Genomic DNA, 21688 nt, shown 5'->3' on the forward strand with positions numbered 1-21688 from the left:
TTACAGCCAGGTAATTTACTTGGTCCTTTAATACGTAGTTACCTAATTTTTGACATTTTTTTTTTACTTCCAAGCGCCTTATTTTTTTCTTTTTTTAAATTTCTTCTCTCTGCTCTATCTTCTGTTTTTTTGTTTTTGTTTTGTTTTTTTTTTTGTTTGTTTTTGGTTTTGTTTTATCCTGAAGAATGGTATCAATGGCGCTCTCAACTGCTTTTAATTACTACACTCACGATCGCCTTTCATGTCTCCATATTTGGGTTCCATGCTATTCCTTTTGGCTAGAATATTTTCACCATCTTTCTTTCCTGGTTATTTGTATGTATTCTTCAATGTTCAGCTAAGACATTATCGAATGGACTAAATTGTGGAAGTTATATGTCCAACTTTATATATAAATATTTCCTAATGAATGAATGAAAGCATAAATGAAAGAAATCTTCCCTAAATTTTCTCCTTCCTGTCTTCATCCCCACAGCTCCAGAACAAGAGCTACATGTCAGTCTGCTAATATACTATTATCCAAATAATACGGCCTCACTGCCTCTCTGGGTTCAAATCCTGGCTCTACCCACTAAGTTGCTGTGCAGTCATTTTTCCTTGTAGTTCAATATCTTCATCCCTGCAATTGTGATCCTAGCAATATCTCTTAGGTGGGGTATTTGAGGATCCAATGAGATAATACATACAGTGCCTAAGACAGCACTTAAGCATTCTACAAAAATAGCTAAAATTAGGAACAGGGGCTTATTTTTTATACCACATTCACTGCTTTGTCAATTCTGCAATTTGATTGTCTACTCAAGCCTCTCCTAAAATTACAAACTTTTCACGCTATCACAAGAAAGACTGCTCGAATGTGACAGAATGTGAAAATTACGCTTTTTATTGTATCACATAAAATAGTTACACCAAGTTGTCCAAATGCATTGGTGAATTAAAGCTTCCGGCTCTTACAAATTTTATACATATATCTATGCATTTATAAATACACACATATGTAAAAGATATATATTTTCTTCTAAAATAAAGTGCCCAAATCTTGATATATGGGGGGCATAATAGGGAAAAAAATCATAAAGTTTTATCAGTTACAGACTGTACTTTCACAATACAGGAATCTGTTTTATACACATTTATTCAGGGATAGTGAACGTCAATCACTCATTCTTTTCTGAATTCTAAGTGAATTAATTTATCCAAAGTAGTAGAAGAAGTCATGTAGCCAATTAATGAATCAGAGGCTAATTTTTTTGCCGTGCCTGGCATTAGAGCCTTGGCTCCCCAATGGAAGAGTAGTGCAACTTCATTCTTAATTTTCCTGTTTTTTGGACTGTTGTCTTTCTGCTAAGATGATAAGCAGAGAGAGAAATGAATCAGACAACTCTAATTCTAAAGCCTCTATTAGTATTCAATGAAGTCCGGGTTTGATGAAAAGACTCCTAACGTCTTTACACCACCCTGGGCTTGGTAAGAAATGGTCCAGCAGGATCTGAATTGAAGGATCCTTCTGCCTCTCTTATAATGAAATCTTACTGAAGCCACAGAAGGTGAATCAGAGTACAGTGAATGATCAAGAGCTCATTGAGAGAACCCACTCAAATTGCAATGGAACTCTACTACAGTGGAAAACTTTGTGACAACATGTTCGAATTTAAGAACAAAAGAAGGGTTAAAGAAAAACTAGAGGATTTGAGACAATTAAGAAAATCTTCATTTCAAAGAGGAACTTGGGCTCTACCCCTGTTCCAATGTCTCAGCAGCTCTCCCTGGGTTTTTACTGTATTTTCTATTACCTTCCACTTTTAAGACAATCATTTGAAGTCTTTGACAAGGAATGGAATTTCAAAATGCCTTAGAAAGCCTTCAACCTATTGAAGCAAGGTGAGGATGCCTAAAAATAGCTTAATATGAACTCAGCCATTTCAGAATCTCTGGTGATTACAGGTTCAAACTGCAATAGAGTGTATCTTATTCAAGCAGGAAAGGGAGAAATTGTCAGCACTAAAATTGCATCAAACACTCTATAACTTCTCAACATATGGGAGACCTGGAAACAATAGGAAGCCCAGGCATTTCCCAGAGTCAGAACAAGGAATGGAGTATTTTCTTTTACTTTGGGGAGAAAAAGGGGGAAAAAGGGCGAGAACGTGTTTCCAATTACCTGACCCACCTCAGTAGGTCCTTCGCAAGAACAGGGCCACCTAACTACTGATTTTGGTAAGCATCTTGTTAATGGCTTGCTTGACATGCGTGGTGGAGCTGCGTCGCCTCGTCTTGCCCTGGACCATCTTCCTGCGACGCACCTCTCGACACAGCTCATAGAATATCTCAGTGATGTTCCCTTCTCCAGTGCAGGCAGAACACTCATAAAAAGCACAAGCCAATTCGGTGGCCAGCTTCTCCCCTTCTTCCGTACTAACCTGTCTGGAGTGGTCCAAGTCAGCTTTGTTTCCAACCAAGATGAGAGTCACATTCTTGGGCTTTTTGATCTCATCCAGGATGTTCTTAAGTGGCAGCACTTCCTCAAAACTTCCTCGGTCAGTAATGTCATAGACCAGCACAAAGCCTTCCCCCCATCGCATGTGTCCCTCCCTCTGAATGGTATCTTCCTGTTGACAAGGAAACAATGGCAGTTGGGGAATTGGAAGTCATCACAATGTATAGATGTTGCTCATGCCAATAGTGAGTCCTTCATTACTGTTCTTTATATTCGGTGTCATTAAAATTCCTTGATAGTCTACCTATACAAGCTTCCCTTTTCAATCAGTTTGGAACAGGAGCATTACTTATAGCAGGGTATGTCAGGGAACTAAAAATGTTCTAACTGCAGAGACCCCCCTAATGTTCTGCGTCTAATTTTCCTCTTGCTGTATCATTAAATCCGTAATTACAAGAAGTATAAAGAAATTATCTTAGTTGGGCACACTGCCTCCTAGGCTTTTCATCACAATTAAAGAATCGGCAAATAGGTAACAGACAAGTAGAACTTACACCACCCTTTAGAGATCGGATTTAGAGGCACAGTTTAGTGAATGGTTTTGATTTTGTTTTTTGCTTTAATCTCCTTTGCCTTCAGATTCTAGACAATTGGGTACCAAGAACAGAAAAATTGAAAAATTATAGAGAGAGACAAACTCAAAGCCAGGGGCTTTTGGCTTTTTTTTTTTTTTCTATTTTAACACCTCCAAAATATTATAAAGTCCCAATAATGATAGAAACTCAATTGATGTGATTTTCAAAGGGGGTGATCACTTCCTCCTAGGAAAGTAGCATGTGAGATTTGAAAATGCATTGCTCTCATGGGCTCAAATAACCTTTGCAAGCATGTAAGTCCCTGCCACCTCTCTCTAGAATCAGGGCTGGGTGCCAGAGAAAGCATATATAAGAAGGAGGTGATGATGAAAAATAAAAGTGTCTAGTTGCAAGAACATTTCTTGGATTAAATACTTAAATTCAAGTCTTCTTCAGATCACAGGTTGCTGATAGAGCACCATGAAACCCTTCAGCTCCCTAACTTTCATTCCTAGTGGTCAATTTATTCTTCAGAACTAAGCCTGTCTACAAATCTGTCTGTAATCTCAGAACTGGCTCACATCAGGGCAAATTTATATTAGCTTCCTTTGTAATGGATTGTTTATTGTACAACTATGTGGCTCAAATTTTCAATAGGATGTGTTGAGGTCTAGAAAGATATTACAGGAGAGATTCCTATAATAAAACATTCTGAAAAACAATTCTGAGGTTATATAAGTTTAGAATATAATATATACTGAAACTCTTAAAGATTCATCTTATACATATGCATATAAGGCTCTGAGAACTTCCCCAGTAAAAATACCTGTTTAAATCTATCAGAGCATTTCAAAATACTTAACCATGAACCTCTTAATATCTTGCCATCTCTCCAAAATATATGTGGATAATTCTATTCTAGACGATGTCATTGTCAGTGTTACAGTCTTATCAATCCTCCCCTCCTCCACCCCATCGAAGTACTGGGAAATGTATATAAGGATGCATACAGAAGCTCTTTTAAATATGTTAGTATATAAATAACTAGATAATTAAAGAAAACACTCTTTAGGCATCATTAGTTAATTTGAGGACAGTGTCTTAATTTTGCTCACAGTATGCGTGTACACATCTCGTTTTTATTAGATTCAGAAAACACTTTAGCTGAACCCTTTATTCACCTGACCAGCAGTATCTAGTATCTCCATGGTGACAACTTCATCATCAATGGTTGCTTGGTGTCGGTAGGTTGATTCTGAGGGAATGAGCAAAAAAAGAAGGTAAGAAAGTCAATTAGTGCATGATTTAATTTGATCCTTAAATTACGAAGCAGTCATAGAAGTTTTCTATTTGTGTTGCATAAGGCAATGTGCATCCTAGGCAGGAGAGGACGGACATGGACGTGCCCTGTCCTCTCTGAGCTCTTGGAAGTACAGGTTCTCATGTGGGAGCCACAGATTTTCAGGGTATAGCATGGGAGAATCTCGATGTCTCTTCGCTCATTTTATTCTCCTCTGAGGCCAGCTTCCTGGTGTCTAAAATAAGGCCTTGACATCCTAGACTGAGAAGGTGATTTCCACAAAATGCATGCTACCTCGAGACTCCTAAAATCCGGTTTCAGGAAATCACTGCGCATGACTGTTCCTGACAACGTGACGTATAAGCAGGCACCATTCCTTCCCTTCAAGACCTCAGCCCTGGCCATGTATTAGACATTAGAGGAGGTGGATAGCCACCCACGTGAAAAATGACCATGTAAAGCTATGAGAAACCCTCGTGGTGGGAGAAGGCCGTAGGGTCCCATGTTTGGGGGTTTTGAGGAAAGCAGAGGAGGGCTGGGCCGCATGGAGGGAGGTGCAAGAGAGCAGAGTCCTCCTGCTCGTGTTCCCTCTTCCAGGTAGACAAGTGACAACTGTGCAGTACCAGCTGTAGGCTGGTAGGTTAACATCAGAGTGGTCCCCAAGCTCTGCTGGGGTGAGAAGTCAGCAGATGCAAGAACTTCGGGTGGCCTGAGTGTGCCTTTCACCACATGAGATGGAAACCAGAGGTTAAAATAAATACCAACTGGTACTGCTCTGTATGAAAACTAGAACAGCTGAAATATCGAGCTCAATAAATGATTGACTGAGCTGATGAAGGTCATGTTGAGGAACTCTTCCAGAAGGCATCAGTACATGATAAGAAAACTGTGAAAAGTAAAATATAAGAGAGATGGATAATAGAAATAGACGTGATTATCTCTCATAAAATGGGCCTCAAAGAGAATAAAATACACAGGGGCTGAAAATACTTGAGGCTGAAACAACTGAGACTTTCCTGGGATGAAAGGACTTGAAACAGTTCACATCAAAAGCACTTGGGCACCTGGGTGGCTCGGTCGGCTAAGCGGCTGCCTTCAGCCCAGGTCTTGATCCCAGGGTCCTGGGATCGAGCCTCACATTGGGCTCCTTGCTCAGAGGGGAGCCTGCTTCTCCCTCTGCTGCTCCTCCCCTTGCTTGTGCATGCTCTCTCTCTAAATAAATAAATAAAAGCTTTAAAAAAAAGATGCACCATTGTTTAAAAAAAAAAAAAGGACTAAAAGGACACACAAAGAAAAATGTCCCATATATAAAACAATCACAGCAAAATTTAGGGATATCAATGATAAAGAAAAAATTTAAAGGATCTACGAAAAACAGCATATCACCTACAGAAGGGCGTGACTCAGATTGACATTAGACTTCTCACCAGCAAACCTAGAGATCCCAATGGAGTAAAACAAAGCAATCAAACCACATCGAAAGCAACTGAAAATTACAATTCTAGATGATACCAATATATCGGGGTTGGAAGGGTGTGAAGAGACAAGAGGCAGATTTGAGTGAGGTAATGTAGTTATCTTATTTCCAAAGATGACATCATAAGAAAGAAAGAGGAGAAGTGACCTAAGTATTCAACAACAAATCAGAAGAGGAACATAGAATAAATCCAAAAAGAAATGAGGAAAGAAGTAAAAAAGAAAACCACAGAAGAAAGAATTACACAAGGTTAACAGAACCAAAGCATGGTGCTTAAAAGGATTTTAAAAAAAAGAGGTGGGAGTAGAGATAAAAATCTGGCAATACTGACTCATAAATTAAAAGAGAAGGAGCAATCAAGCACAATTTAGAATACAAGAAGAAATAACTACATATTCTGATGAAATGAAAATAAAATAATATTATGAACTGTATACCAAAAAAATTCAAACCCTGATAAATTCTCGTATGAAAAAAATGCATGGATGGGTACAGTGAGAACTAGAACACTTAACTTGGTCAATAACTGGTAAGTAACTTAGATGTTAATTGTAGATCTCTTCTGATCATAAAAAGCAACTACATCTGATTGGTTTTAAAGGAGATTTCTATAAACATTAAACAGGTTGTTCTAGAAAATAGAAAAAGGATAGTCATCCGATTCCTCTTGTGGGGCATTATGCTGACCCTAATAAGAAGTATTACAAGAGTGATAAGAGAAAAAAGAAAACTGTAGGCTCACTTCATTCTTGAACATAGATTCATAAATCCTAAATAAAATGTTACCCAGTTGAATCCAATTAGTGTAACAAGAAAGTACATCACAATCAGTTACTTTCAGAAATGCAGAGAGTTTTTAAAATCTATCAAAGCATTTTTAAAATCTATCAAAGCATTTTTAAAAGTTTTAATTTAAATTCCAGTTAGTCATGCACCTGGTGCTCGTCACAAGTGCCCTCCTTAATCCCCATGACCTATTTCCCCCATCTTCCCACCCACCTCCTCTCTGGTAACCATCAGTTTGTTCTCTATAGTTAAGAATCTGTTTCTTGGTTGTCCTCTCTTTTGTTTTCCCCTATGATCATTTGTGTTGTTTCTTAAATTCCACATATGAGTGAAATCATATGGTATTTGTCTTTCTCTGACTGACTTATTTTGCTTAGCATAATACTCTCCAGTTCCATCCACATCATTGCAAATGGCAATATTTCAGTCTTGTTTACGGCTGAGTAATATTCCATTGTATATATACACCACCTCTTCTTTATCCATTCACCAGTCTATGGATACTTGGGCTCTTTCCATAATTTGGATATTGTTTCTATCAATGCAGTTTAACATGGTAAAGCACTAAAGGAAAAAAATTCTAAAGAAAAAAAATCACATGATTATCTTTACAGAAAGATCTATAGCATAATGAAACTTATATAAATTTAAAGTATATGGGCACACAGAAAAAATACCTTTTTCAAAAAAATATGTAATACCTAGTACATACCACTTACTGTTTGAACAAAAATTGTTCTAAATGCTTTACTCATAGTAATTCATTTAATTAATGAAACTAATTGGTTTTAAAGGAGATTTAAAGGAGAAACTAGCCGCATAATCTTCACAAATATCTCTGAAGTAGGTATTACTATTATCTCTATGTTACACAAAGATACGGAGGCACGACAACATTTGATAACTTGCTGAAGGTCACATGGGGTAAGTGGTAGAGTTGACACTGGAACCCAGGAAGACTGCCTTTGGAATTAGGCTTATATCATTATCCTAAGAATTAAACATATTGGATTACATACCTATGGGAAAGAGGAGGGCAATGGTGTCACAATGGGAGATGCAGGAAAAATAAAGTGAAATAATAGAAATGATATAGATAATAATAGAAATATAATATGAATATATAATATAAATATATATAAATATGATAATATAAATCTAAAATATAATAATATAAAATAATATAAATATAATATAAATGATATAAAGTCTTCACAAGCACATGACCTGGTGCTGTGGATAGAATAATATGATTCACTAAATTCTTTACCCTGAACTACCCAAATCACTAACCAACCAGCCAACCAACCACCCAACCAAATAAACCTGCAAGTTTTTCTGTCATTGGGGTAGCCGCTAAGCCAGTCCTTTTGGTTTTTTTTTTTTTTTTTCATTATTCTGACTTTCATTTCTTCATCTCATCAACAATTTACAGATCTTTTTTGACCACCGTTTTTTGTTACTTTGCTACAAATATAATCTCCTACCTAAAATACAAACTGCAGAAAGGAGGCTTAACTAAGTAGCATAACCTAGAAGTCATGATCATTGCCACAGGTATGGCACATGGCTGAAGTCTTCTTTGAACAGTAAAATTTAAAAATGAAGTTATGTTCAATATATTTTAATAAGCATATTTTGCAGTATTGTTATTGTTAGAATAGGTAATCCGTATGTGGTATGTACAATGATTCTCAATTCTAGAACATTCCATGCCCCTACTCTTCATGTTCTAGAACATTCCATGCCCCTACTCTTTATACTAAATGGGAGATTATTATTGTGTATAATTTAATGCTCTAGAGTACAATGTGTAGCAACTTCTTATCTCTAAATGTTCTCTCAATTATTTCCTTTTGCATCTTCAGTGCTCCAGCTTGAGGAGGAGAAGCCAGACAGCAGCACGCAGGCTAGGCTCTACGCCCTTTCTGTTTCTTCCACTACTGTTCTATGGTGGCCTTTGCACTACCTTCCTTTTTAAAGGGGCTGGCATCAGCCCTGGGGCCTGGAAAACAGAATACTGGGCTCTCTTCCATCTCTTTACACCAAAAGTTGTCTGACAGACAGGGACATTTTTCTCTGTTGCGTCCATGATAAATAGGGTATGTATTTCAACCACAGAAGGCCACAGTAGGGGGGAAATAAAATATAATGAAAATTGTACGAAGTTGTGTGATTCTTTGGCTGTTCGTTAACTGAAACAAAAAAAGATGGAATGCAGGAAATGAGGGAATGTCTGCCACAGACATAGCAGCGGGGAGCAGCAGTGATTTCATCGAAGCCGAGTGCCCGTTTCGTGCCATTTTGAGCCTTTTCTCTTTAAGCCTCTTCTCTCTCATTAGAAACCCATATCTTCCCGTAAACAGTGCAGTGTAGCCCACACAGCGAAATGTTGGGCCTCCATGTGCTAACTTTAATGAAACTGATTCAAAAAAAGGGTACTAAGCACTTTTTGGAATTAAACTCTACTATTCATTCCAAAACATAGGAGAAAACGTGTATGTGTGTGGAGAGTGGACACACTATTTATTTTGTTCATACTAACCTAAAATGAAAATTCTGAGTCTTTTTTTCTTTTTAAAGGGAAGGGAGGTGATTGTTTAAGGCATATATTTAAATGAATCCAAATAACATATACTATAAGGCCAATATAAGTTTCAAGATACATTTTTACATAATGAATTTCACTGTATATGAGCAATTCATGATTTAAAACCTGCATTCAGCAACATTTTTATAAACAGAAGTACATTTTGTGTACTGTAAGAGAAGTTGATGCTCAAATGGATATCGTAGATGGTGAAACCCTTTACTGATTTAGCTTTTTTGCAAATTTCAACATATTAACATGGACATTTAGCTGTTACAGTAACAACAGCAGTTAGTAATGCTGATTTATGCTACAGTGGAAATTGTACTGACTTGAGTTCTATTACTGGTCTAACCACAAACTAGCCACATAATCTTGAATAAATTTACTTCACTGCACTTGCTTCCTTATTTGTCAAATGACGATCTCAAAGTTCCTTGCTGTGCCGGTATTAAATAGTTCCATGAGTTGGCTAAGCAGCTCTGCTTTAGTGTCCAGTGCAGAGAATTTGTTCTGGGTGTGTCTCTCTCTTGCATAAGCCTTTTTTTCCAAGCAGAGGGTACTGTAACGCAGGAAGGAAGAGCCAATCACAAAATCCAAGTGCCGGCGGGTCTGTCTCTGAATTCCTACCCCTTCTTTCCTGTCTTAGCCTTTATTCATGAGATAGAGACTCCATCATCCACTCAAACACAGAGTAGGGTGTCTCCAATAGTAGTAGTGGTAAGTGCTGACACGCAGTCTCTTTTCCAAACACCTGTCTCACACATACATACACACATACACACACACACAACTATACACCATCTAAGCCTTTGTCCATATTCTCTCCCATGATCAACACTCTCTGAGGGTAATAGGACCCTCAGAAGTAGGTGTTCAGTTCTTGGGGATCTAATCAGAACATGGACCTTGTTGGGGCGCCTGGGTGGCTCAGTCGTTGAGCGTCTGCCTTAGGCTCAGGGCGTAATCCCAGAGTCCTGGGATTGAGCCCTGCTCAGCTGTGAGCCTGCTTCTTCCTCTCCCACTCCCCCTGCTTGTGTTCCCTCTCTTGCTGGCTGTCTCTCTCTGTCAAATAAAGAAATAAAATCTTAAAAAAAAAAAAAAAAAAAGAACACAGACCCTGTTGTTCTGTAATGAGAACGTTATACTCACCATCATCAGGGGGGCTTCCTGGTCAGATGGTGCAAGTCCCAAACCTCACGGGCTTCAGTGCTGGTTTTCCAATGCTACTCACAGACCAGCTCTGGTCTCTGACAAACATTTCACTGGTCCACAGTGAAATGAGAAAAATGTAAGGAAAACTAAAATTGCCCAATGTAAAGAATTGAACTTTTTTTCTTAGCTTATATCCCTCAAGCCACTTGTATGTTAAAAATAGTTGCTTCTTCTATGAAATGCAAGTGCAAATAGACTATGGGTTTAGTTATCTCTCACCCTCTCTCTCGCCCTTGCTTGCATCCCTAATGGCAGTTTCTAAATTAATCCCTCTCCTTAAAAAAACTAAAGAGCAAAACCCACTGAAATGAAGTCTGGGAATCATTTGCTATCATCGTAGCAAACATTTTCTTCATAGATTTACCTCAGAGCAGGAGATACTCCAATTTTAATATGTCAAATGGTATTCAGTCTTCAGCTTCTCAGGGAGCAATAGTTCTGTCACAGGTGGCAGACACTGCACTATTAAAAAAATATTTCCCCTTCCTTTCTTATCTTGAAGTATAATTAACATACAGGGTTATAGTATGCCCCGTGTTTTTTGAGGAAGGGTCTGAATTCAGAATTCAAGGCTGGCTTTTGCATATATGCCGCTTAGCTTTTTAATGGTAGCTTTCCCTTTTGGTGGCACTTTTGAAACTCTATGATAGTATGAAGTCAAGCCCAGGAAATGCTTGATTCATCTTGAATCAAATAGATGGGGAACCCCTGTAGCCTAGAATATCGGTGACTTCTAGCATACACACGCACGAGCACGCACGCATGCACGCGCGCACCAGTTTCCAGGGTGAGTTAATGAAACCCTCACCTGGAAGTGAGTCATACCCCTGATGCTCCTGATGTCTGACCAACGCTCTTGTTGCTTAGCAGCGGTAATCTTTTCTGAGCGGTACAATACAAGGTCACTCAATAAAGTTTCATTGTTCTTAGTGACGGAAGCCTCTATTATAAATACCTGATGCAGGCAGATTTCTATTAACAGCAGTTGTTTTTCAGAAGGAATAAAACAAAAGGGACAATGGTTCACCTAAAACTGATTAAAAACAGTAACTTTGGTTACTGGAACACATTCAGAGAGGTAAAGAAATTATGAGAGCATTTTTTATAAGCTTCATCTTTTGTTGAGATATACTGGGATTGCTAAGTAAAATCAGGATTTTTCTACTGAACTCCCACAAACCATTAGGATTCTCAGGAACTCTGTAAAGCTTAGATAAGTAATAAAAATATAAGAGGAGAGTATTTACTTACATGGAACAAACAATAGATAGTAAATGATTTTTTAAAACCAAGTGCATTTTTGATCCAAATATATCATCTTAAGATTAGATTGCGTCTATGTTAAAAACATGTTAAAAATTTTGTTGTTGAAAAGCTATTTAAAAGCAAAAACGGGGTGCCTCGGTGGCTCATTTGGTTAAGCGGCTGCCTTTGGCTCAGGTCATGATCTCAGGGTCCTGGGATCAAGTCCCACATCAGGCCCTCTGCTCCGTGGGAGTCTGCTTCTCCCTCTCCCTCTGTTCCTCCCCCTGCTTGTGCTCTCTCTCTTTCTCTCTGTCAAATAAATAAATAAAATCTTAAAAAAATAAAAGCAAAAACAGAGAAGTAAAGATCCATAAATGTACAGATATGCTATTAGATTTTAAAAAACTGAATACCATAAAGATGTGAATCTTCTCAAAGTAATTTATAGTTTTAATGCAATTCCAATCAAAATCATGTTATGTTATGATAGAGCTTTAAAAATTGGCCTAGAAGAATAAACCAGATATACTAGCCAAGATAATTGTGTAGAAAGTTAAAGAAAGAGGACTTTCTCTACTGTGTGTCAAATGTTCCAAAGAGCACAATTATCAAAAGAATGTGGTACTGGTGGTGGGTGTAAAAGGCAAATCTGGAGCTGCCTCCTAGTGTAAATGATCCAATGTATTTAAAAAAAAAAAAAAACAGCTTTGGAAGTAGTGGGGAAAAGTGGGGACTATTTAGTAAATGATAGCAGGACAATTTGTCAACTATTTGGAAACACTGTTGGATCTTCAATCTGTACTTCTCACAAAAATAAGTCCCAGATAGATTAAAAAGTTAAAAATTAAATAAACTATATAAGGTCACTCTGTATTCACATCTCTGTTCAGGCTTCCTTCATAGTACTTCTCACTATTTGACATCTATTCGTTTATGGACTCTTCCGTCTTTACTAGACCGCTAGCTCAAAACAGCCAGAGGCTTTCTCTTTCTGCCTGTTGATTTATCCTCAGCACCTGGAATAATCTGATACATAGAAGGCATTTAATAATATTTGTTGACTGAATGAATAAAAACAATGAAAAGAGGCACAAAGGGAAAGAAATCGCCTTTTTAACCTGAACGTATGTGAGCTTGGAGTCATAACCAAAACAAAAAAAATGAAATTTTTAAAAATAATCTTTGTCCATTTCACTATTCCGAGTAAGGCCCGCTCAGCCTGGACTCGGCCTGGTAATGAAACAATGGATGTAAATTTCCCCCTCCTCCTCTGGATTCAAAGTTGTTGCCCTTTACAAAACCAGCTGGGGTCCCTGAAGCACAAGGAACAAAAACTCAAAGGATTAATTCTGAATAAAATCTGAAGCTTAAATTAGAACCCATGGCTGGTCAGCATTGTTTTGAGGATGATAACTAAATAGGTATCTAATAAGTACTCTGTTTTGGACTATTTACAAAGTGTAATGTTTGCTTCATACATCAATATTATGCTACTTTCACGATCCAGACACCCATTTTTGTTGATTCTTTTTTCTCTTTTTAAATGGACTTTAATCAAATTCATTGGAGAGAAATATAGTTTATGTTTATGTTTTCCCAAAATCAGTATTGGGAAGGTTTATTTTCTTGTTCATACTCCCCTCAGCATGCCAGTCTCTTCCACACCAGGTTAGCCTTGGCCACTGTGCGCTCCTTCTCCCACTAGAACGATGCTACATTTCCTGGTGGGAGGACATCGTGTTGTACCCACTTCCTTCTTGGCTCCAGTGTGACCTGGTACCTTCCACTATGCATGAAAATCCTGCACGGTTCTAAACACAGACGGCCTGAGACACATGTCCTTCTCCTATAAGGACCTCTCTGCAGGATTCGATAAGGCACTTCTCAAACAGCCGGTAGGTGCTTCAACATGTTGTCACAGAAAATGTCATTGTCTCTTTTGGGTCATAAACTCTGACTGGAAAGGAGGAGGAAACAAAATTTGACCTACCAAGAGTGGGATCATATTCCCAGATGAACCGTTTGGTCAGGAATCTCACTACAAGAGCTGTGGAAAAAAAGAGCAACATTTCAAACACATTTGTTAGTTTCCTTATAGTTCTCATCCTTGTACAGAAAGAGAAATAGCCCAGACAGCTACAGTGCTTTACATTTCTTGGCATATAAACCCAATACATTTATGTATGTTTGTTCAAGTGCTTTTTCAGTTTCATGGTGACCTAAAAGCTCCCATAATGTGTGAATGGTACATTAGTTGACAGGTTAGATTTGTTCCTTTAGTTACAGGGTTAAAACAGACAAGCAAAGACAAGACATCACACTGAAAATGCTCACATATAACATTTTTAGCAAAACAATGAATTTCGATATAAAGTATCACAATACAGGTGTCTAAAGTCTGAATATTGATTATGATTAACAACGGGGAGTTGAAAACATGATGAGTTTTAACTGTAATGAAAAGATCACTAGCTGGTAATGTGTATTATCTGAAAAACATATTTAAGGGGCGCCTGGGTGGCTCAGTTGGTTAAGCGTCTGACTCTTGATTTGCACTCAGGTCATGATCTCATGGCGGTGAGATTGAGCCCCGATGGGGCTCCACGTTCAGTGGGGAGTCTGCTTGAGATTCTCTCTCTCTGCCCTCCCTGCCCCGTGTGTGTGCACACATACTCTCTCTCTAAATAAATAAAATATTTAAAAAAACCCCAGATATTAAAAATTAGGAATTTTATTAGTGACTCATTAAAGCTCATGGAAAGTGACACTGATGAAATAGTACAGTCAGAGGTAGGGTCTGGAACCATGTGGAACACTTTACTTGCACAATCTTCTCAACCCTTATTTCATCCCTATGAGGCAGATATTATGATTGTTTCCATTTTTCAAATAAGGAAACTGAGGCTCTGAAATCTCAACAGTGGCCAAGTCAGGACTTGAGCCCAAGCAGTCTGTTTCCAAAGCCTTTGATTTATCCATTGTTCTCAACTTAATTTAAGGCCAGGCCATCCAGCTAGGGACAATGGGCTCCATTGTCCTTAAAGACCGGTGGAACACGTGCTCAACATTTTCCTATAGGTGTATTGAAAACAGCGGCTTTTAACCTCCTTAAAAATATTTTTTTGGAAAGGGCTGTCACAGACACTTTGAAAATGAAATGAAGCCTTAGAATCCTTTCCCTGTTAAAATGTATATACACACATTTTGGCAGATAATTTCAGCAGGCTAATGAGCCCTCTGAAGACCTTTGGCGGTCTTCCGGGGATCCCACCAACTCTCACTAGAGAATCAATGTCTATCATATTTTATAGTTTTAAAATCTCTATTATTAGAGTATTTTTATTTTTTCCAAAACGCTCTGTATGTCCTAAAGATACTCCTTGAAGAAATAGAACTAGTTAGTTGGAAGTTGCTATCCGTCTGTCCTCGTTGCCACTGTAGGATCAAGAGAAGTACATCGCCCCTTTAGTTAGGTTTCTTCCTGGGTGTCTTATGGTTTTTGATGCTACTGTAAATGGAATCGATTCCCTAATTTCTCTTTCTACATTGTTAGTGTATAGAAAAGCCACTGATTTCTGCCCATTGACTTTGTATCCTGCCACATTGCTGAATTGCTGTATGAGTTCTAGTAATTTGGGGGTGGAGTCTTTTGGGTTTTCCACAGACAGTATCATGTCATCTGCAAAGAGAGAGAGTTTGACTTCTTCTTTGCCAGTTTGAATGCCTTTTATTTCTTTTTGTTGTCTGATTGCTGATGCTAGGACTTCTAGTACTATGTTGAACAACAGTGGCAAAGAGTGGGCCTCCTTGTCGCCCCTACCATAGTGTCTTATGTGAGAGATCACAGCGCAACTTGCAAGGAGACCTTCATAAAACAGACCACAGACATATGTGGCTTGGCTGGAAGCTGAAGTAGCAATGTTCTTTCTAATTACAGAGTGTGAGTCTGAATCGAAGCCAAAATATTTGCAGTGCCTAAAGTAGCAAGGCCACTGACCCAATAGTACTTCCCACAGTGCGCGTACTTGTGGTTTTATCTGCAATTTTCAGAGTCTGTCACTGTTCACTCTCTTGAGAATGCATTTTTTTTGTGTGTGTGTGTCAGAAGCAGTAAGCAGCAGACATTTTTCTGTTTTTAAATTAGCATGTTAGTAAACATAATCGGTGACAGTATTCAGAGTTCACCTTTTGTTAGAGTATGTAGTTTTAACTCTTAAAGTTTCACCCTGAAAAATACATTTGTCAGGCATCCTTAAGCAATGAGGTAGTAAAATTAATAAAGTTTCACATAACTGAAGTTGGAACTTCCCCAATTCTAAGACCATTTAAGCTTCAATTATTTCTCAAAGAAATCTTTCTAAAGTGTACTTAACACTCTATTGCCTTTCAAAACCGAGTATATTGAACAGAACAGAATCATTTTATTTTATTTTTTTATTTTTTTTAAAGATTTTTATTTATTTATTTATTTGACAGAGAGAGACAGCCAGCGAGAGAGGGAACACAAGCAGGGGGAGTGGGAGAGGAAGAAGCAGGCTCCCAGCGGAGGAGCCTGATGTGGGACTCGATCCCAGAACGCCGGGATCACGCCCTGAGCCGAAGGCAGATGCTTAACGACTGTGCTACCCAGGCGCCCCCCAGAACTGAATCATCTTAAAATGTTCTGATCTTCGTTAACATCCTGGATTAAGCGACCTGTGCAGTTAGGCAATAATATTTTGAGAAGCCATAGAATGGTTGAGGTAAAACTCTAGGTTGCTAGGGCTTTAAATAGCTTAGCTTTTGAATTACATACTCATACACACATACACATACCTTTTTCCCTTCCTCAAATACCATGGCTTTCTGTTTTGTTTTGGTTCTTTTTACGATTTTTAAAAAATTTTATTTATTTGAGAGAGAGAGAGACCGTGCACGAACAGGGGGGAGGGGCAAAGGGAGAGGGAGAGAAAGAAGCAGGCTCCGTGCTGAGTAGGGAATCAGACCTGGGGCTGGATCCCAGGACCCCAGTACTATGACCTGAGCCAAAGGCACACACTTAACCGACTGGGCCACCTGGGCACTCCGGCTTTCTTTTTTTGCCAAGGACACTGAGACCTGAGACCACCTCCAATAACCAACCCATCTGTATGTCTCCTTTGTTACTTTTATTATTCCAAAGACCAATGAGCCATATTAACAAGCTTGTTAGAATTTTTTCTCAGATTAGAGTAAAGTAGTTCTGGGGTTGGATTCTAAGGACGCTGTTCTATGAATATAAACAGGATTCTGGTGACCTCTGAGATGTCATGTTTGTTGTTGAGAAGTTGTTCCTGCTCACTGCTGGGCTATTGGCTCAGGTTCAAAGAGCCACCTTCCAATGGGGCCATGTTGCTAGGCTTTATCAATGAAATCAATCTAAACATTTCTAATATTTATTAAGAGATGCACATTATAATAGGATGGTTATTTTAACGATAGGATCATATGTTTTTTAAAAAAATTCAGTCTATTTTTAAAAAAGAGTTACTTACTTATTTGAGACAGAGAGCGTGAGCAGAGGGAGAGGGAGACAAGCAGTCTCCCCACTGAGTGGGGAGCTGATGCAGGGCTCAATCCCAGGACCCTGAGATCATGACCTGAGCTGAACTCAAGAGTCAGATGCTTAACTGACTGAGCCGCCCAGGCGCCCTAAATTCAGTCTATTTCAAATGCAGTAAAAACCATCAAAACCACATTGAAAAATTGACATGTGTATTTTTTTATGTGTATTCTTGAAAGACATAATTTTCTCTCTCTCACACACAGATTATTCATGGAAATGAAAACACACTGTCTATATTTTTAAGTTTTCAAAAATATTTTAATTTAAAATTATTAGTCTAAAGAATGAAAATTACTTTGTGTCTGTGGAAGTGATATCTGTTAAAGGCTCTATTATTTACATTGTGTCTGAGGAGTGTACATGATATTCACCATTTACTGATGGAACCATAAAACCTCAGTATTATTTACCCACAAATTTGATTATAATTTTATTAGGAAATATGACTTTCACAGGGGATATGTCTCATCTCCTCCGCTATTACCACTCACATTGCATGATTTCACGGGTCAACAATAATACAATTGCTTCCTCAGTGGGGTCCCTCCTTCAGCTGCACCCCCGGAACTCCCTCAAACTGCTCTTCACGCAGTAGCCAATGTCTCTGTTAAAACTTAAACCGTCTCATGCCACAACTTTTCCTTAAATTCTCCCTGACCTCCTCTCATTGAATAAATATTTACTGAGTGCCTATCCGGCATCAGGTTCTGTGGTAGGGGTTTGGAATAATCTAGTAAACAATTCAAAGGTCTCCGACCTTACAGAGCTTATATTCTCCTAGGAGGAGACAGATAAAAAATAAAAATAATAAATAAGATATAGAATACGTTAGAGGCAATAAGTGCTATGGGATAAAAGAAGTAGAACAAGGTAAGGGGATTTGGCATTGGGGGATGAAGGTGTGAGAGTTATTATTTAAGATAGGGTGACAAGGCTAATCCTCATGGAAAAGGTGGTGTAAGAAACAGATGAAAGAAGATCCCTAGAGGGGAACAGTGTTTGAGGGAGAGGGAACAGCCAGTGCTAAAGTCAGGGAACAAGAGCAGGCCAGTGTGGCTAAATCAGAATGAGCAATGACGACTGCTGTAGGAGATGAGGTCATTTCCTGCCACTCCCCTAGCCATGCAGTCCATAAATCTACTACTACTTCTACTACTGAAAATATCACCACCAATAATAATAATAATAATAATAGTAATAATAAAAACAACTGAAATGCTATTTTTTTTATTATTATTATTTTACTTGATTCTTTCTTTAGAATGTATGTTTGTGAGGGTATTACATTTGTTTAATTTATCACTGTTTTCTAGTATTTGGAACAGTGTCTGGCACACAGTAGACTGCAAAATACTCGTTGAATAGATGAAAAGATACATCAATCCATGTCACAGCTCGCTCTTCTTGGCAGGTAAATAATAACCAGGCGTTGAGAGAAGCAGCAGCACAGATAATGGAAGAGAATTCACAATAGAACTATGTTGTTTCCATAACTTTTCTTTGAAAGGTTATATAAATATATCATCTGAAATGCCTTCTAATGGGTATTTCATAATCTTCTGCAAATTATACTTCTGTAGTTTATTTAATTGGTTAATGCAAAATTGATTTAATTTTCTTTTGAATACCTTGTCCTCTCCATCCCAACTATCCTGAGCAAAGGTTTTCTTTTGAGGTAAAATGGTGGTAATGATAACCTTTACTTTCCTAGCAGTCTGATGTAAGATCTTGTTTTCCCTAAGTTTTGAGGTCTGACATATTTGATTGGTTGCAGGCAAGTTTCTGCATTCTGAAATAACTATTTTCTTCCCATTGCCTTGAAAACCTACCTTTCCACTAAATAAGCCAAACATATCTAAAAGTTAATCTAGAGAAGAACATTTTGTTCAATGTATTACCTCCTTGAATAATTCTTCATTATATGTGGTTTATTTTTTGTCTTACTGGAACTGAATTTCATGATTATCTATGAAAGTTGGTCTCTAACAAAATGGAAAATTCGCCAAGTAGAGTTTAATCCAAGGAAATATTATTTAAAGTGACATCAATGCAATAATTCAATGAGATAATATTTCATTTATAAAAGCAAATGCTAAAAGGCAGCATTTCTACATTAAAATAGTTATGCAATTTTAAAAAATTAACAAGTCTAGGCTAGTTATTCTAAATAATTCCTGATATCATTATCAAGATGAGGAAAACATCAAAAGTACCAACTGTAATGATTAGAATAATATTTTAAAATGAAAATTGATTGGATATGATCTCTACAGCAAATCAACTTTTTGAATGAAATGAAATTTTCAAGGTAAATGAAAACTACACACATGACAGTCTTAAAAATCTTTAAAAATATACTCAGGAGAGATTCCAATGGAATTTTCAAATGTTACTTTTTAGGCTCATAGTCTTAAAACAATGCTTGTGATGCCGTTTTTTTTTTTTTCCCACTGATATGATTTATGAAATAACTTGATTAACAACGTTTATAATACAATTGTTTTGCAGATCCTTAAGCATGTATGACCTCCTAAATATTTGTGATTGTTATTCTTCTCTATAGATCTCTTAAAGAAGCACCCTTAACGTAAAAATCTAGTCCTTTTGTCTGAAGGGAACTTTCCTGTCTTCACTGATGTGTATTGAATGCTCTAGCACTTAAAGCAGTTTCCAATGACCTGTCCTCTTCCAACTTCGGCTTTCTCATCTGTAATGTACAGATAGCAACACCACCCTGTGGCTCAGAGTTGATGCCCTTACTTCCCCTGATCCTCATATACCTTTGCAACTTGAGTTTCAATCACTTGCAGTAGCACTCCTGATGCTCACATTGGCCCTCCAGATTGCCTGTACTACTTAATATCATACATGTTCATCTCTTAATGCATCTAATCATGTTGTTCCTGCTGCCTTGAAGGTCCTTATCCAAATCATCCTTCGAAATCCTAATTATCCTTCAAAATCTAGTTCAAATATAACCTTCTTTGTGAAACCCTTCCCTTCTTTCTGTATCAATTAGCTATTGCTGTTAAACAAATATATCCCCAAACTCAGCAGCATGCAACAATAAGCATTTATTATGGGAAAATTGTAACATGCTTATGGAACCGTGGTCAACTGATTGTTCTGGAAAAAGCCAGCTAACCATATTTAAAATGGCCAGTTCAGATTTTTTTTAGGACAGGAAAAGAATTTCTGTTTCAATTAAGAGTACTTCAAAGAACACGGTTGTTTTTTTTTTTTAAGATTTTATTTATTTTTTTGAGAGAGAGAGAGGTAGAGAGAGCACAAGCAGGGGGAAGGGCAGAGGGAGAGGGAGAAGCAGACTCCCCGCTGAGCAGGGAGCCTGACGTGGGGCTGGATCCCAGGACCCCAGGATCATGACATGAGCTGAAGGCAGACACTTAACCGACTGAGCCACCTAGTCGCCCCAAAGAACACTGTTCTTCACCTGAATTCCTTTTGAATTCTGCCTATAATCCTGGTTAACACACCCAGTGAAAGCCCTTGATTTAATATATGCTCAAAGATGGTGCTTGTTATCTCCTACGTTCCTATCATAACAGACAGTTATTATGAATATGTATTAAGGGGTGCATATGGTTTTCATTCTATAACCCGCAAGACCTTCATAAAAAATACATAGTTTTAAGTTGTACCAGGTAACTTTGAGATAGTCTTTAATGACCTTCCACTGGAGTCTGCTAAGTTCAGAACAATTATGTCACAAAGAGTTTCAATTATTCTGTGAAAAACAAACAACTATATTCATTATAGGAAAAGAAGGTGAATGTGGATAATACGAACACAATCACAGTCCACTCTGGGTTGTGATATATTCACAGCTTGTTATCCAAATCATTTCTCTATTTTTTTACAACATTTTTCAACGTTTAATAAAATTCTTAAAGCTTGAAAATGACGTGAAGACATTATACTGAATGTACACAGTACCCTAAATGTGAAACTTCTCCCACTTAGGCTGCAGCCAGCAAATAGAGGAGCCCGTTTCCCCTCTTCTCCCCCTTCCTGCTTTGTTCCAGAGCTTTCAGTGTAATTGCTTGGCCAGCAGAGAATAGGAGGCAGGGGTGTGTCACCCCAAGCCTACACCGGTGGCCAAATCAACGCTAAATTGCTTTCAGTTTGCATTTTATGAACTATAGGTAAAATGTTGCAATAAATAAAGTATTTGAAAAATAATAATAAAAAGAAGAATGAGAGAGTTTCATACCACTTGGGAACTGTTTTCTCAGTTCGCTAAACACATCAGTTTAAGCAATATCATAAAAATCAGAGCGGGAAAGCATTCAAAAATACTGCAGTATTGTTAGTATTGCTATCCACCTTCGTTCAGTGAGCACCGTTAGGTCCGGTGCTGTGCGCTATCTTTACACACACAGTTGATCCTTGAACAACACAGGTTTGAACCGTGTGGGTCCATTTATATGCACATTTTTTTTTTAAGATTTTATTTATTTG

General features: G+C 37.9%; 1 protein-coding gene across 1 annotated transcript in view; it reads right to left on the bottom strand.

Annotated features, from left to right (window-relative positions):
• Positions 1-867: 867 nt before the first annotated feature.
• Positions 868-21688, bottom strand: part of RERG (RAS like estrogen regulated growth inhibitor) — a 113725-nt gene continuing 92904 nt past the window's right edge. The window contains exons 3-5 of the mRNA XM_008707044.2: positions 13616-13672; positions 4194-4267; positions 868-2609 (exon numbers count right to left, since the gene is read on the bottom strand). Coding sequence (XP_008705266.1) covers positions 2202-2609; positions 4194-4267; positions 13616-13672 — 539 coding nt within the window. The 3' untranslated portion in view covers positions 868-2201. The remainder of the gene's footprint in view (positions 2610-4193; positions 4268-13615; positions 13673-21688) is intronic.

Source organism: Ursus maritimus, unplaced genomic scaffold (genome assembly GCF_017311325.1).
Source record: "Ursus maritimus isolate PB19 unplaced genomic scaffold, ASM1731132v1 scaffold_26, whole genome shotgun sequence".
Lineage (NCBI taxonomy): Eukaryota > Metazoa > Chordata > Mammalia > Carnivora > Ursidae > Ursus > Ursus maritimus.